The sequence below is a fragment of the Aquarana catesbeiana genome, linkage group LG05 (genome assembly GCF_042186555.1).
Source record: "Aquarana catesbeiana isolate 2022-GZ linkage group LG05, ASM4218655v1, whole genome shotgun sequence".
NCBI classification, from domain to species: Eukaryota; Metazoa; Chordata; class Amphibia; order Anura; family Ranidae; genus Aquarana; species Aquarana catesbeiana.
In genome coordinates this window covers 318,163,416-318,182,363 of record NC_133328.1, presented here as the reverse complement: position 1 = coordinate 318,182,363, position 18,948 = coordinate 318,163,416, and the positions used below count along the sequence as shown (strand labels likewise).

The 18,948-nt window shown below is 41.3% G+C and overlaps 1 protein-coding gene across 2 annotated transcripts in view; it reads right to left on the bottom strand.

The window, feature by feature from the left end:
- ANKH (ANKH inorganic pyrophosphate transport regulator) overlaps positions 1-16,161 on the bottom strand; it is a 181,620-nt gene extending 165,459 nt beyond the window's left edge. For both annotated transcript variants that reach the window (XM_073630858.1, XM_073630859.1), the window contains exon 1: positions 15,603-16,161. In XM_073630858.1, coding sequence (XP_073486959.1) covers positions 15,603-15,698 — 96 coding nt within the window. In that variant the 5' untranslated portion in view covers positions 15,699-16,161. The remainder of the gene's footprint in view (positions 1-15,602) is intronic.
- Between the last annotated feature and the right edge of the window lie 2,787 nt (positions 16,162-18,948).

Here is an 18,948-nt window from a genome sequence, read left to right as displayed (position 1 = left end):
GGCTGGCCTTGGGGGGCCATACTCTGAGACTGGAGGGTAAGGGCATGAAAATGAAGTGAAAGAAGTATGTTCCAAGGCAGGAAGATTATGCATACGGCTATTTCTAGCCTCAGGCCTGGGTACTCCAATATGTGAAATGAATAGAAGGTTTTTTCCTCTTAGTTGGGATTTTACAAGGTGGAGGTCTCCAAAAAATGTAACAAAAATTATATAAAATATCAAAATTTTATTATATCAAAAGGTTAAAAGTATAGCACATACTAAATAGGAGTCATAAATAACAAAAAATAATAATATGGATGCCAGAATGTACAAATGGTAATAGTACAACGAAAATATATACAGAATGTACAAAACAAGTTGACGGAACTACACTTAACTGTAGAGGCTGTTTAAGCAAAGAGCTAATTGACAGTGCAGGCCCCGCGCTGTCAATTAGCTCTTTGCTTAAATAGCCTCTACGGTTAAGTGTAGTTCCGTCAACTTGTTTTGTACATTCTGTATATATTTTCGTTGTACTATTACCATTTGTACATTCTGGCATCCATATTATTTTTTTTTTTTTTTTAATTATTTTTTGTTATTTATGATTCCTATTTAGTATGTGCTATACTTTTAACCTTTTGATATAATAAAATTTTGATATTTTATATAATTTTTGTTACATTTTTTGGAGACCTCCACCTTGTAAAATCCCAACTAAGAGGAAAAAACCTTCTATTCGTTTATGTATACAGGGATGTGGGTTGGTTGTCTCCTTCCACTAAGTCCGTGTCACCATCCACTGTTCAATATGTGAAATGGGTCCAGCAATGACTTCCTCAGACTAAGGGCGACCCAAATCTCAGCAGAGTCTGTGTAGTCTATTGGATGCTGGTTAACAGGAACAAGGGGGACCGGACCTTTAAGAGGAGATCAGATAGATACCTTACAACTTGAATCCCATGAGCACAAAGCAGAGCCAAGCCAGAGAAAGAACTTTAGTGAAGACCCAAGGGTCATAGACAGGCCAAAAGGAAGAGTGACAACTTGGAAATATTGATTGCCCACTGCAAAGGTCAGATAGTGTTAATGAGACGGAAATATGGGAATGTGAAGGTAAGCATCCTGAGGCCAGAAAATCCCCCAGAAGGAGAGAGGCAATGTCTAACCTGGCATTTTCTATGTAAAATGTTGAACCCATATGAACAAGTTGAGAATCTCCAGATCCAGAATGGACAAGACTCTCCTTGAGCCTTGAAAGTATACTACTACTAGTACAGAGGTAATGACCCCTTGAGACAAAAGCTGGACAGCAGCTAGCAAATCTGCTCCGTCCTCACTTTTTCCAAAACTAATACCATTTTTTGAATGGGGTTTTAGGAATCTGTCTGGAGTAGAAAAACTGAACCTTTTCACAAATCCACTGGCTTGAATTAGCATGCATTCTTTGAGGTTGATTTACTTGAGGAGCTTAGCAAAAGAACCTGTCCTGACCTAAAGGACAGGTGTATACATATCTCTATACTGCTGTGAGTTGTTATAAATCCCCCATAGGCTTCTATGGGACCATCCTCTGAGGCTAAAGGTACTAAGCAGACAGCACCATCGAGTTATACAGACGCAGGAACACAGCATAAATATTTTTTTTCACTCAAAGTGAACACTCTACAACATTCTACTGCTTTAGTAAATCAACCTCATTAGCTAAGAAATATGTATGCCTTTCACAATGATGTTTTGTGACACACTCCTTGTATTATATTGTCATCACTCTTTGGCTACTTTACGAGTGACCAAATTGGTCTTTAAAGATCAGTTCACCCAAGTCTAATGTTACAGAACTAGGTAAATGCCAACAGGTAAAATCACTCAGCAGCTTCTCATACAACTTATGAAAACTAGCAACAAGACTTCGGAACTTCTGTTTACTGGTCCTTTCACCTGCAGCAACTATTACAAAGTCTCTGCACGAGCAGTAAAATAAAGATGTGGGGCACTGGATCTCTTAGAGTAGTAGTAGGTGTTCTCAGTAAGGTCTTAACGCAGTATTAAACCCCAAAAGCAAAAATGTAATATGTTGCAGTTTACCAATACTTAGATGCGATGGCTGCATCTTTCTTCTATTTTTATCTGGTGATCAAGCCAGCAAGTCTGTTGTTTTTCAAAAGACAACCAGTCTGTGTGCCAAGGCACTGTCCACTCTGATCGTAGAACTAAGATCCAAACCTTATGCAGCTGACTCTACCAACTGAATCTTGTTAGTGGGGACTGGGAGTACTAGGTATTGATGAGTGACACAGCTCAACATCACATTACAGAAAGTTTGGCTGTATACTTGAGTAGGGACTGGGTAAGTAAGGAGGAAAACGTCAAAAGCAGAAAGTATAAAGTCCAGATGCTATTTTTCTCAGACTCTTTTGTCATACAAAGCCAACAGGTGTTCAGGATTCAAAGGGTCCTTCTTCATCAGGGCTTGCAACAGTTGAAAAAATTTTGTTCTGGACTGATAAGATTGGAGGAATCCTGATGGGTATCAGTATGATAGCAGCTAATCCAGAATCTGAAGTGATCATACTGATACTTCTTGAGATGCCTCCAAGTTTATCAAACTTGTTGAACCCCTGCAATGGGCTAGCTTTTTATGACATTAGAGTATGAATACATTTAAATATTGACTTTTTACTGCTTTAGGAACTTTTCTCCTTGTACACCTAGTAAGCACAATGAGTGTGATACCATGATGCCACAGCTAAAATATCCATTTTACAGGGTATGGCTAGTTTTAGGTGAAGTACTTCTTAATTACTCAGTATTTAAACCAAAGTTGCAATGATAGGGTATACTAAATAGCACATTATTATATGGGGCTGTACATTCAAACTCTATTAAAAAAACTACATTTTTTATACAAAAAGAAGAAGCTAATAGTGCAAGTGAAGCAATAATGATCTTAAATAAATGCTACAACATATGTGTAATCAACATAATTAAGCTAGGATTTTCATACTGCTTCATTAGGAGAGCTTGTACAAAAAAGGTCCATTAACTACGGTATATTTCTAATAAGGCTAAAAAAGCAGGCTGTAGAATGTACTTTTAATCTGGTTATGTTGATTAAATGTGCTAATTTTTTTGTTATCACAGTTAAAGCATCACTTTCAGGGATGGAAAGGCCCCTTTCACACATATGGATTGTTTGTCCCTTTTTAGCCATCTGTTGATGGATGAAAAAGGACATCAATGCATTCCAATGGAAAAAAGGATGACAACGGATGATCATCTATTTTCATCCGTTTTCATCCGCTTCCGTCAACATCTGTTTTTTTGAACTGATTAAAGCCCTATTTTTCATCCGTCAAAAAAACTGATCGGACAAAAAACGAATGTAAACTGACAAATAGTCAGTTTTTCATCCTTTTTAGCATTGGTTGTTAGTCACCAGTCACTGTGGGGGTTGTGGCAGAGAAAGGCAGGAGAGCAGTATAGCAGTATATACAGTGAGACAGGCTCCCTCACTTGCCAGTGCTGACTGTCACTGTCGTTTTTTAAATGTAATTGCCATTGTAATGTAATGTATTGTAATTGTAATTTTTCTCTGTCATTTGGGGGGGGGGGGGGCAGTGTGTGCAAGGAGAGGGGAGAAGAGATGTACATATAGTGGACGGACTCTGTTTGCTCAGCAGGGATCGATCCGTTGATCCCTGCTAAGCAGGCGGATGGCAAGTCCGTCTCTGCTCACTGTGCAGAGACGGACCTGTCAGAGCCCTGCTCTCCTCTATGGGGGATCGGATGAAAACAGACCACCTATCTGTTTTCATCTAATCCAATCTGCCAGTCAGATGGAAAATAGGGTTTCCCTCCGTCTGGATTTAGCGGAGAGGATCAGATCGAATGTCAGCAGACATGTCACCGCTGACATCCGTCGCTCCATAGCGGTACATGGAGCATCTATTCAGGTTCACCTGAAAAACTGACAGGCGGACCTAAACGGTCCGCATGTGTGAAAGAGCCCTTACAGTAATTCTAACTTCTCCATTATACTTACATTTTTCCATTCTCTATCATTTTTGTTATTTTTTTTTTTTCATATTTTGATTTCGTTCACCCTGGAAGGTGTGCAGGTATACTTACCTGTTCTATGCAAGGATATTGAGCAGAGAAGCACCTTACCTTCAGTTCTGTCTGCTCCTCCTCTTCTGAGTGTGCCGCCATAGCAAGCCGTGTGGCTTCCGGGGCCATTGGCCAGGTATGGTATATATACAAAAGCAGAACAACTATAACTGGAATTTTTCTGTATGCTATATATACAAAGCAGAATCATTTTAACTGTAATTTTTCTGTGATTTTTCTGTAAAGCAGTAGTAAACCACAATAAAAAATTTCCATCAAAATGGTCCCCTGTAGGATAATAGCATAATGTGCTAGTATGCATTGCATACTAGCACATTATGAAAGACTTACCTGAAAACAAAGCGGTGCATTGTCACGGCTTCCATCTTTAACCAGTCTTCCTTCCGGGTTTGCAAGCTTCGGCTGTTTGACTGGCCGAGCCCTGAAGGAGTCACAGCCATGGCACGGCTCTCTCAAAAGATGGCACGCCATCCACTGAACACACAGTGCCGGTGATGTCTCCAGCTTCTACTATAATAAATATCTCATAAACAGTGCACGTTTAGGAGATTTTTACTGTACTTACAGGTAAGCCTGTAGGTACAAGTAACCCATGGGGAATTTATTACCATTTTAAATGTAGTTCTGGTCTTAGTCAATAAACATTCCAGGGAGTGCAGTAAACATTGTAGGAGTCCATACAAACCCTTATGCCCCATATGCCCCATACACACGGTCGGATTTTCCGATAGAAAATATTCGATGGGAGCTTGTTGTTGGAAATTCCGACCGTGTGTAGGCTCCATCGGACATTTTCCATCGGAATTTCTGTCACACAAAATTTGAGATCTGGATCTTAAATTTTCCGACAACAAAATCAGTTGTCGAAATTTCGGTCTTGTGTACACAATTCTGACGCACAAAGTTCCACGCATGCTCGGAGTCAAGCAGAAGAGCCGCACTGGCTATTCTTCATTTTTCTCGGCTCGTCGTACGTGTTGTACGTCACCGTGTTCTTGACGTTCAGAATTACCGACATTTGTGTGATCGTGTGTATGCAAGACAAGTTTGAGCCAACATCCGTCGGAAAAAATCCATGGATTTTGTTGTCGGAATGTCCGATCGTGTGTATGCGGCATTAGTGTTAAAGCCAGACAACATTTCTTATCATTGGTTGCAGCGGGTACCGCATGTTGTTTGGTATTTGCACTGTTTGAGCTGTCATTATTGTGTGTCATTTCTGGATACATAAACTGTTGGCAGCACACATCAGACACAAAATATTTACCTGTCTTTTGCAGTAGGAGTTCCTGAATCATGAATTATGTGACCTACATGACCTTACTCTATTGTACTATGTATCAGTCTTATCAACGGGCACACAGAATTTGTTGGGAAATACCTTTTACTTCCAAGTAGCAGACCTACTAGAAGATATATATAATCTCTGTTTATTTACATTAGTTTATTCAATGAAGCAGAACAGAGTGACAATGTACCAAGTGCACTAATACATCACAACCCTTCAGGTATGGGACTACTGATATCAGATCAATGAAAAATTCATGCCTATTGCTGTGGGTTAATGGAGGGTGAACATTGCTCTTTGCCATTCAGAAAGAAAGTAATAAAATTAAATGGTAATTACTGTATTTATATTTCTGCATTAGCACATAATACCGTATATGCTGCATTTAAAATGTATTTTAAGCTTAAAACCTCTTTTTTTGTTTTTGATGTGATAGAAAAGCCATTTTTTGTCATCTGTACCCTATTTGGAGGAGTTTGGTTGATTTGCAGAGACAATGGGATGTTAGAGGAAATCTCTCCAAAATTAAAGGCATCCCCTTTTAGACAGATGCCACTGAATCAATGTACTCTGCTCCTCTTGTGGTGATAACCCAAAATTTTGGATGCTCCCTTTTAGAAAGAGGGAATATCCCTAATGGGAACAAAGACAGCAATAAAAAAACTGGAAGGGGTTCTATTTCCTCACTGCTCTATCTATCTAAAAATAATAATAATAATAACTTTAGATACCCTTTAACACCAAAAGCCAAACTACTAAATAAAAAGTTAAGATACGTATATGTGAACTCTTCTACTTGTCAAGGTATTTGTGATTTAGTTCACTTTTGTAAATTACACGTTTAGTTTCCAATATTTTTTATTAAGAATTTAAAAGAAAGAAAAATACAAATAACATTGCGTGATAGTATACAACAGTTACAAAACCTGTAAATCACACCTTTAATCACACCCTTAAAGAAAAGAACTACTGCCTATCTGCTGGCTCCTCACCTCCACATGCAAAATTGCTAGGTGTTTGAAACACTTGAGATAGTGGGTATTTGTACTAAAACTGTCCCAGGGTAATTTTTAAATTGCGACCAGTCTCTGAGGTTTCTATTGGCTTTACCCGGGACCCAGAAAAAAGCCCAGGAGCTGAGCTGATCAGCTTTTGGACATCCAATCTTGCTACACAGCATTCCACAGGGGCGCCTGTAGCAGATCGCCATAAACACAATGCTGCCATACTGCGGCTGATTTACTAAAACTGGAGAGTGTAAAATTTGGTGTAGCTGTGCATGGTAGCCAATCAGCTTATAACTTCAGCTTGTTCAATTAAGCTTTGACAATAAAACCTGGAAACTGATTGGTTTTTATGTAGAGCTGCACAAGATTTTGCACTCTCCAGTTTTAGTAAATCAACCTCACTATGTTTACATTTGAATTGATACCAAGTGATACCATATTGTTTCCTCTGAGTATGGAGGCCAAGATAGAGCTGTTCTAGCTCTATCTAGCATCTTTTTGCAGAAATAGATCACTGCTATAGTGATCTATTGTTGGCTAGTTGCAGCCAGTAATAGATTATTATAAGTGATCAGCATCGCGTGGGGGGGGGGGGGGGGAGAAAGATTATCCCTATCTGGTCTCTCCACTGAACAGATCCAAGTACTATTTGAAAAGAAGTTTAAAAAAAAAGTATACACAAACATGTTGATCAGCGCACTTGCAGTTCATGGAAGAAGCAGGCACTGACCTGTGAAATGCATTAAGTTTGGAGACCCCAGTTTTAATCTCGTTAAACGCCGCCAATTGTTGGACAGTATTGGTCACAGCATGGTACTGTGTTATTAATACACCATACACCATTATGGATACACCATTAGAACATCACATCCACAAATAATAGTGCTATGAGAAAGACATGTCAATGACATAATACTGCTGATAGAACACACCATTGTGGCCTTGCCCAGTAGTACCTTCTAGACAAGATTAGTTTTCCTGTCTAGTGGTTTATTTGATCAAGCCTGTTGCTGGAAGATTACATGCCTGCCAAAGTGTGGCCCTCAGAGGAAGAAGTTAGCAGTAACTGAGATTGGAGAAAAGTCAGAAAATCATAGGGCTAAAGAAATGTGGGCTATGGGGTGAAAAAGGGTGTAAGAAAAGGGGGTGGGTAAAGCTGAGTAAGCGGGGTAAGGAGAGAACAGAGTTAAATAGATCACGTTTCCTCCCCACCATGACCAAATCTCGAATGAGTTCGCTCAAGTGGAGCTCAAATTTTGGAACTCCTTTGAGTATCTGAACACTGTCATGTTCTTCTTTCAGATCCTGAGATGCCCACTCTGCTAGGGTCAGAATTTGAATGAATTTCCAATATCGGGGCATAATTGATAAAAAGTGGCAGAAAACATCTCTTTTGATGGAATTGATGAAGCCCAGTATTATGGAGAGTAAGGCTGGCCATACACGGTGCAAATTCGCACGATTTCCCCATCAACACAGACAGTGTTGACAGGCGAATCCCTCCTGCCCTGCCTGGCGAGCAATTGTCTTCTCCAGGTGGGGGTGCGGGGGGGGGGAGTTGGGCGTCCCCACCAGGAGAACAGTGATTATTGCTAGCAGCTGCTAGTGATAATCACAAGAGAATCTGACAGGCTGGTTGTGTCAAGTTGATCAATCGATCAACTTGACAGTTGTAGTTCCAAAACATCTGGGGTGCCAAGGTTCGCCTTCACTGCTATACACTGTCACTGTACTAATGACACTGGCTGGGAAGGGGTCAACATCTATGGGCAATCAAGGGGTTAACTGGGTGCCTAACAATTTGTAATGTGTGTAATATGTGCTGCTTTTACTTTTACTAAGTGATCTTGTTTTTTTTTCCCTGCTTTGGAAATAAAAAAACAGCAAGACCGCCTGTCAGTGTACAGAGCTCTGTGTTGTAAATATTCTCTTCCATGAATGACAGAGCCGATCAGCGGGTCCAAGTGATGAATCATTGGCTTGTGCTGTAACAAATCACAGCACAGCCGGGGCGGTGTGCACGCACCTTACTCAGAGGCACTTATTACATGCCAGATACGTAATCCAGCGCACAGCGGCCACCCTGTTGCAGTCGATGTATGAGGAGCGGTCGCTAAGCGGTTATACTTAAATAACACCATGACTTGTGTGGTGTACAACTAATGCATCCATTATAATATAAAAAAATGGCAATAATTATAAAAGTGGTAAACAGATTATAATATGGAGATTAATTAATGTGAGTAAAATGTATGAATGCTTTATTCCCACGGCAACCGTATACATCAGCAGTAATTAGTAATTAAGGGTTTTCATACCAGTAAAACATCATGAACATCTATATACATTAAAGGTTAAAACATTTAGAAAACAGACTGTGCCATTAATCACTTTGCTCTCACAGCTTCAGCAATAGTCCAATACTGTGTGACAATACAAAGACATATTCACACTTCGGCCTTGGCTGGCAAAGACAGTGTAAAGATAAAGATGGCATGTTGATTAACCAGGAAAATTAACATATTGTCTTCTTTTTTTCACAAGTACATAAAGATCTGACAGCTAATAAGTGCTGTCATACTACAGGTTCTCACGATTACAGCAAATCTGAAACCAAAAATACTATTTTTATAAGTCAATGAAGTGAAAGGTTACATATCTGTTATAGTCAGAGTAAGGTTTACATAATACTGAATTGCATAATCAGTCAGGGCAAAGAGTGCATTGTTAATGACTGTGCATGGGAGATTATACTGCTCAGTCTCTGTCAAAGGCTTGGGACACTGGGGAGTTAATGTGATAAGGGTACAAGGCCTCACAGCCAAGGCACATGCTTATGAACCCTTGCAGGATGGAGTTAGGTCATAAAAATGTGGCTTCTAGTTGTGGAAATTCAAAGGCATTTTTTAGAACGATTTGGCTTTTTCTCATGTTGCACGTTGCCAGTAATTTGCTAAATAATTTGATCATTTCATTCATTGTAATTCAGTGTTTTCAGTTGATTAAAATAGCCTTGTTGATTCTCTTAGGGCTTGTTTAGGGCTCATTCATGCAGGTGTAGAAAACGCTGCGTAGATGCGTACAGCAAATAGTGTTGTATGCATCTGAATGCAGCACTACAAGAATCAATGGCAGTAAAACAATGGCTCAACCACTTGTTTTTACAATCACCCCCAAACGCAAGTATAAACTAGACCAGTGATGGCGAACTTTGGCACCCCAGATGTTTTGGAACTACGTTTCCCATGATGCTCAAGCACTCTGCAGTGTAGTTGAGCATCATGGGAAATGTAGTTCCAAAACATCTGGGGTGCCAGGGTTCGCCATCAGTGAACTAGACCTATCCGAGCTAATGTACTCAAGCATAAGATCATTTAAAGTGGAACTTTAGTCAGAAAATGAAGTCCTTCTACATCACTTCAGGCTGGCCCCTTTTGCAGGTATAGCTTTGTAAAACACTAAAAATAAGTGCCTATACTGTTTGAAATCCAGTAATACACTGTCTCACCCTGATCTGCACATGCTCAGTTGCTCTCTATTTTTAGTGTCTGCCAAGTTTGTAGAGGCCGATCTGCTGACAGCCTTAAAGCCTCCTATGTTTTTTAGCCAAAGAAGCTGCTTCTGTGTTTGATCTGCAACTGCCATGGTACTGCACATGTGATTATTTATGCCACCAGGCATTTGATGGTTTGACAGTTTGGTTGAGGGCACAAGCAAATGTGACAGTTAGCAGTCCAGGAAGCAACTGTTTTTTGAAACCGTTTAATCAATGGTTTTAGTTACGCTTTATGACATACTGCAGGGACTTTAAACTTCAAGAAATCGCAACCTCCAGCAAGAAGGAAACAGAAGCAATGCTGGAGGCAATTTACATCACACACTTATTTCAGTAGCATAATTATTAATATGGAATGTATGTTCCTTGGTAAATAATTTTTTATCAAGTTGTTATGGGTAAAGTTCTGCTTTAACCACTTGCGGACCAGCCGACGCAGTTTTACTGAGGCAGAATGGCACGGCTGGGCGAAAGGACGTTATGTTACGTCGCTTCGCTCTGTGGCCACTAGGGGCGCGCATGCCTGCTGCTCTCCCCAAGAGCCGATGTGAGTGCCCGGTGGGCTCCTGCGATCGTTGCTGACACACCGAGAGCCAGGATCTGTGTGTGTTAACACAGTTTCCAGTTCTCTGAGGGGAGAAGAGACAGATCGCCTGTTCATACAGAGTATGAACAGTGCTCTGGTCAGAAAGTGGGTAAAATCTTCCGGGGCTGAAGCAGTTAAAGTGATTGTAAACCCTCATATTTTTTTTTTTAAATAGCAAACATGTCATTCTCACCTCCACTGTGGAGTCCGATTTTGCACAGAGTGGCCCCGATCCACCTGTTCTGGGGTCCCCCCGGCGGTGCTATCAGTTCCTCCCCGCATCGGTAAACCCCCTAGGAAAAGCGCTCTGTCAGGGGGGTTACCTTTTGGGTACGCTCCCGAGTCCAGCATTTGCATCCATAGACACAGAATGCCAGACTCAGCCCCAACCCCCGGCGCCCGCATCATTGGATTTGATTGACAGCAGCGGGAGCCAATGGCTGCGCTGCTATCAATCTAGCCAATCAAGAGCCGAGAAAACGGGCAGAGAGGAAGAGCACGTCTCCGGCGGGGAAACAAACGGGCTCAGGTGAGTAAAATTGGGGGGGGGGGGGTGGCTAGGGGGGCTGGTCATTGTCAGAAGTTTTTTCATCTGAATGCATAGGATGTATTAAGCTGAAAAAACACAAGGGTTTGCAACCCCTTTAAGGTCAGTTCGTGCTTCGCCTTTATTTTTCCATAGTAGTTGTTCTGAATCCATAGTAGACGCAAGATATATACATGGCAGATTCATAGCACATGTGCACACTAGTAATTTTTTTCCTTTTTTTTACAAACATTAAGACCCGGTTCGCCCGACTCTGAAGCCACCCCGTACAGGATGACTTCAGCGCGGCTTGCAAAACGACATCTGTATAGAAGTCAATGCAAGTCCCTCAGAAGTCGCCCCAAACTAGTACAGGAACCTTTTTCTAAGTCGGAGCGACTTGAGTCGCTCCTATTAGAACAGTTCCATTGTACAGAATAGAGCGCGATTTGTCAGGCAGCTAAGTCACCTGACAAGTCGCTCCTGTGTGAACTGGGTCTTAAAAACAAAAAATGCATGTGCATTCTGCCCAATTAATACAAACATACATATTAGCTGGTAACCCTATGACTGGAGGACCATAAGGCTTCATGTACACACTACCTACTTTGACTGCCGGTCGCGGGTATACGCAAAACATGAATGAAGCTCATGTACACTAGCAGCTCGTAAACTTGAGTTTAGGAGCTTTTGGCGTTTTTTGTCAAAGCTCCTAAATTCAACTCCGTGTAGGTCTATGTGTTCATGTACACATAGGCTTCTACTAGAGTTTAGCAGCGGTTAAGGGGGCTTCAACCTCCCTCAATTTCCCTCTCCTGAACGTGGAAGAATCACATTCAGGATGGGAATGCTTTGACTGCCGGCCGCAGGAAAAAGCAAACCATGGGAAATTCACGCTGTGTTTTGTATGTAATCCGCCCCTTTGAGAAAAGCATCCACCTATTATAATAACCAGCCCCGAGCATCGTGTTGATTGTGTTCAATGTATAACCATACATCCGCCCCTTTGAGAAAAGCATCCGCCCCTTGCTGTATTAAATGAATAACCAGCTCCGAGCATCGGGAGCGAGTGGCGTGTTGATTGCGCTTGAGCAGTCCAGGCTGAGCACTATGCTCTCTGCTGACTGACGTCAGTTCCGGTTGCTGACGTCAGTTCCGATATCGGCGCCATTTGCGTTCCACGCTGGCTCCGTGGTTCCGAATGGGAGATCCGGAAAATCGAGCTAATCCAGCCTGGAGATCGCGGGGGTGGGGGTGGGGGGTGAATCGAGATCGCGATCTTTTTGCTATTGAAGCACCCATGTCTATTCAGACACAGAGCCACAGCTCAACCCGCCCCCTCTCTCTCTTCATTGGCTCACTGACAGCAGCGAGTGCCAATGGCGCCCACTGCTGTCTCAGCCAATGAGGAGGGAAAGTCCCAGACAGCGGAGTCTCTCATGCAACATCGCTGGATGGAGATGGGGTTCAGGTAAGTATTAGGGGGCTGTTGCACACAGAAGGTTTTTTATTTTTTTTTTAAAGGTTTTGATTGCATAGAATGCATTCAGATAAAAAACCTTCTGCCTTTACAACCACTTTGTTCACAGCACGTGCATTGAGACTGTGTTGGGCAAACTTGCCTAGAGCAGTCCCAATGCAAGTCAAGGCAAGAAAAACCTTGTTGTCTATCATGCCAACACACACACCGCCATGTTGCAGTTATAGAGGTGTGAAAAAAAGGAGTGAAGATTTCCCCCACATTGCAACACACTGCAGCTAAAAGAACATAATGAAATGTCACTTTGTGACATATCAATATAGTTTGTAAAAAAAAATCAGTATTGTTCCTCCCACCAGTAGCCATGTATTTAGAGCGGTTGTTGCTATGAATGAGCCCTAAATGACCGAAATCCAAACAAGGTAACTGGGACAGAAAAGTTGCTTAAGATGTATAAACCTTTTGTTCTTTATTTTATGCATAAAAAAAATAAAAAATATTAATCTACAGTAGACTGCACTGCTCTTTTGTACAAGAAAAGTGAATACACTTAATCAAGGGGTCTAGTTATCAATGTTTCCACCCAATATTTACAGAACTTTAACTGAAGATTCATACATTCATCTAATTAAAGAATTGGTTTAGTTTTTAGCACTTCTGCCTTTCAGCACTTGGGTAGATGTTTCAAATCCTGGCCAGGAAGATATGCACTGAGTTTGCATGTTCTCTCTGGGCTTGTACGGGTTTCCTCCACACTCCAAAAACATGCTGGTAGGTAAATTGGCCCTAGTATGTTTATGTACCTGTATGCATGAGACAGAGACCCTAGATTGTAAGCTGCTTAAAGCGGAGCTCCACCCAAAAGGGAAAGCTCCACTTGTTCACACCCTCCACTGGCACTTTTTGGGGGGAGTGGGTACCTGGTTTTGGCAGGTACCCGCTCCCACTTCCGGGTAAGATTGCTGTACGGCCATCTACGACATATCCGGCCCCTTCTCCTTCCCCCGCTGCCTTCTTGGACCTGTGTGTGTCCCAGAAGACATAATTCAGAAAAGTGCAGCCCAACTCGTGCATGCGCAGTAGGAAACCGGCTGTGAAGCCTGAAGGCTTCACTGCCAGTCTCCCTTGCTTGCAATGCCGGAGCCTAAACGAATCAGCTTGGGGTGCCAACATTGTGGGATCCCTGGACAGGTAAGTGTCCTTATATTAAAAGTCAGCAGCTACTGTATTTATAGCTGCTGACTTTTATTTCTTTTTTTTTTTTTTTCCAGAAGGATCTCTGCTTTAAGGGCAGAGAGTGACATGTATGTAAATTGTTGGTGCAATATAAATACATTAAATTCTATAGAAAAATTGTGCAACTCTTGGGTGAAAACACCGATAAGTAGGCCCCCTATGTTCAACGGTAAATATTTATTAGTTAGACTTGATATCAGGAAAAAATGTAAAACATCTTTTCACCTGTTTGTAAACAAGACAAAATCCAACAACGGGCTCCTTTCACAAGGGTAGTGTGTTCAAGTCCGCCTGTCAGTTTTTCAGGTAGATCTGATTGGAAGCGCCATGTAAGTCTATGGGCGGGCAAATGTAAACTGACATGTGACCGCGTTCCACTGCCTACCTCCAAGAGCATCCAGGTTCAAAAAATAAAGAAAAGGCCTGTGTCCTTTTCCATTTTTCCAAACCTAAATGTGACAGACCAAAGGTAGTCTGATGTTAATGGATGTAAGTTTGTGTACATCCTGAGGCCATAGATATAATATGAGTCCCGAAAGCTCCGGTTTTTATATTAGGCCAAAAGCTGAACAGACATGGATGTTACACAAGTGACATCCACCCCGTTCTGCTCCAATTCAGCCAGGGATCTGTTTATGGATTCTCTGATAAACTGATCAGACGGTGCCTGTGTGAAAGGGGCCATATGGAGCTTGTCATAAAAAGCAATAATGTGCTGTAGAAATAGAACAGATGCAGCATTTTTATTGATAACTTAAAAGGAGTCAAATAAAAAAAAAAAAAATATATATATATATATATATATATATATATATATATATATATATTTATTTAATATATATAGAGAATATATATATATATATATATATATACATATTCTCTATATCTGAATATGGTCTCTCCACAGCCACCATCTAACAGCACAGAGAATGTACCGTACACACGCTGGGAGGCACTTTCATCCCAGGCTGACCTCCATCTCTGATGCTAAGCACCCCGGGATCAGGCTCTGCTCTGTTTACCGCTCATGAATAATAAACCCCAGCCAAACCAATGACATAGGAAAAGATTTCCATACATTAATGAGTCCATATGGACCAGGCCAGCTTCAGCACCAACGTCACAATGGTGACATGCTGAAAACGATTACACGTGTGCTTCATTGGAGAACATTGTGGAATCTGTCTTTTAAAAACAAAACACTTCACCCAGTATTAATGGTTTCTAATCCAAGGGATCAATAACAGAATAAATGTCACTGGGGCATGCTGTTTACACTGAGTGTCAGCCGGAGCAATCACTGTATATGGACACATTCACACATATACACCCTACCTGAGTTTATATATACAGTATATATCATATACATCACATATTATATCATGTAATACAAATGTTTAGAAATACACACCACACGCATGTGATAATTAGATAGATAGATAGATAGATAGATAGATAGATAGATAGATAGATAGATAGATAGATAGATAGATAGATAGATAGATAGATATTTTATAGAACTAGATAGATAGATAGATAATTGTATAGAAATAAATAGTTAGATAAATAGATAGATGAATATATAGATAGACAGGTGAATGTATAGATAGATAGATGTATAGATAGATAGATGTATAGATAGATAGATGTATATAGATAGATAGATAGATAGATAGATAGATAGATAGATAGATAGATAGATAGATAGATAGATAGATAGATAGATAGATGAATGGATAGAGAAGGGTGTAGGTAGCCATGGATAGTATCTATAGATGTATGGTAGGTAGGTAGGTAGGTGTCCTCTCACCTGCTCCCCGAAGTCGATGGCGATGTTGGTGATCCCCAGAGGTACGAGGAATGTGATGAGCGGCCAGTAAGGGGTGAGTGCCGGCAATTTCACCATAATAATAATCAGGTAGATGACGATGACGATGATAGTCGTTGGTAGAACACATACACATGAGCTGTAGGACGAAGATCTCCGGGAAGACAATGGTCAGCACACCCGCTCGGGCCGGTGACAACCTGTACAGGGATAACGGTCCGCATGTGGATGTCTATGAAGAAATAGAAGAGATCAGGACCATCCCTGCCCTCCCACACAGCGATGATCTGCAGCCAGGAGGAGGAGGAGGAGGAGGAGGCACTACACAAATATCTGCTGACAGATCTTCCATCACCACAGGGCACTAGAAGAAGGAAAAGCCAAGCGGCGTGTCAATAGAAGACATCCCTGGAAAGAGTGTGCTGTAGGGACACAATGTGTGCGGGTGTGACAGCGGTACAGTGCATATCACAAGGTGACCAGTGTGTACGACTGAGATCCTCTCCTCCCCCCACTACAACAGTATGACAATGAAAGGGGGAGGACGCAGCCTGATCCTGAGCTCACCAGGGACACCGTGTGGCCATATTGGGGCACAACATGTAAACTACTTCTGAGCATGCTCTGCTGGGATGTGGTGCCTGGAAAAGAGATTGTACACCTCATTAATACCCATCATACCATAAAACTTGACCACTGGAAAGGTTTTACCCTCTTCATGACCATGGTATTTTTGCTATTCAGCACTGCGCTACTTCAACTGGCAGTTGTGCAGTCATGCATCACTGTGCCCAAATGACATTTTTATAATTTTTTTCACACAAATAGAGCTTTCTTTTGATGGTATTTAATCACCATTGTTTTTTTTTATATCTTGCTAGATAATCAAAAAAGACAGAATATTTTAAGAAAATACAAAAAAAAATGTTTTTCTTCTTTTCTGTTTTAGAATTTTGCAAATAAATAATCTTTCTTCATAAATTTAGGCCAAATGTATTCTGCTACATTTCTTTGGTGAAAATAACCCAAATCAGTGTATATTATTAAGTCTGTAGGACAGTTAGAGTCTACAAACTATGGTATATATCTGAAAATTAATCAATCCTGATGTACTGACGGGCTATCTAATTTCTCGAGGTCCAAAAATGGCAGGACAGTACAGATATCCCCCAAAAGACCCCATTTTGGATAGTAGATGGTCTGACGTGTTTAATTAGAGGCATGGCCAGTTTTCTGAAGCTGTCATTTTTGGCCCCAATTAGCCCTGGTTCACATCTAGTGTGGCTTTAAAATCGCGCTATTTCAGCGAGATTTCTAAGACGCAGATTCAGTGTGATTTGGATTGATAATTTCATTGTGGCTTGCAACCTCATTTAACAGAAGTCAATGCAAGTCTCAATGAAATCACAGAAAAGTGGGGCGGTAAACGTTGTCAAAGTCGCTGTGACTTGAATCACAATGATTTGAAAGATTCCATTGCCGAAAATAGGGTGCAAATTGTCATGTGATTTTGAAGTGTCAAATCACATGACAAATCACATTAGTTGAAAAATTAAGAAATTAAGTAAAATTTGTGTTTTTTTTCACATTTTTATCTTGTCTTACATACCGTCACTAGTGCAGTACAGTACAGCGTTATCATATAACTTGTGTGATGGTGCTTGACTAGTGACAGTATGAAAAAAAAATGAAATCTTTTTTTTTTTAATGTTTGTTAACATACTGTCATTAAAACAGTTCAGTGTTCAGTGTGACCATGGTGACACTGTACTACTCGGGGGGGTGATTAGGGATTTTTTTTTTACACCAATATTACTTATAATATTGATGATCACTGGTATAAGCAATAGTTTTAGCTGTCATTAATGGCTTTCGTTCATGACAGCTTGATTACTATTGTGGTCTGTTATTGGCTAGAGTTAATCACATCGTACAGGGTGCTGTGATTGGCCCAGGTACCATGTGATAGCTGTGGGCCAATCACAGCATCACAATAGTAAGCAAAACAGCCATGAATGGAAGCCATTGATGTTTTGTTTATATTGTAGTCATGTGATCGCTATGACCAATCATAGCGATCACATAATATCCCGGGTGCTCACAGGGGGCGAGCCAGTGTGCATTTAAACCGCAACGTACCAGTACATTGTGTTGCCTGCAGAAGCCTCCCACTAGCAGTAAATTTACTGTTAGCGGGTGGCAATTGGTAAATGATAAAAGTTTAAAGGGAGGGTTCACCTTTACCAAAAAACTGCCTGTGAAGATAAGGAACAGCTGTAGAAAAAAACAAACTGTTCCGCTCTGACCAAAGTTGAATAATGCTCTTGCTTTGGGAGATGTTGCTAGTAGGGATTGGTGAACAGTTCGACCCGAGCATAAGTTCCCCCAAACTGACCACAATGCATTGCGGCACTGAACAGTGCATTGCAAGCCCCGATTGGCTGAAGCATGAAAGCGTCAGCCAATCAGGGCACAGAGCACTGTCAGAGTCATGATTGGACACTGTCATTATGACTTTATCCAATCATGGCTTATTCTTGCCCCACGGTATAAAAGTATTCTTTCAATGGCAGCCATTTTCAATGTGATTTTGGCATGGAGAGAGATAGAACAGGGCTCTGTTCAGTGCTATCAGTTAGTTAGTGTGCTATACTGTGCTATTTTGCATAAATTGTCAGTGTAGAATATTAGTTTAGTGTCAGTCTAGGAATAGTGTGAGTGTAGTGAGGGGGACCATCATTCAGCTTTGCATAGTGTGCAGCTAGAGTAGGGACAGCTCAGATAGTATCAGTGTAGTGTAGTGAGACTGTGTCATTCATAATATATTAGTGTAGAGCAGGGGCGGATCCAGAGTCTAGTCTCGGGAGGGGCACTGCCAGAAAATACGTTTTTTTGGGGGCAATTTTTTCAGGGAAATGGCTGGTGTCGGCGCTTCAATCATCACGGCACCATGGCTGATATGGTGTCAGGATGATTGAAGCGCATTATTTCTATTATTACATTGTTATATAGAATGAAATAGTTCAACTCACCACAATGCAGAATCAGTGGGAGCCCTGAGCGTGTCACTAGCCATCGTTGCCTGTCACCAGATGCGGATTGTCACTTGCCACGTCGCCTATCACCAGATGCAGATTGTCACTTGCATGTCACCTGCCACACACTGCGGATTGCCACTTGCCACGTCACCTGTTATGCCCCGTGCACACGGTCGGACATTGATCGGACATTCCGACAACAAAATCCTAGGATTTTTTCCGACGGATGTTGGCTCAAACTTGTCTTGCATACACACGGTCACACAAAGTTGTCCGAAAATCCGATCGAC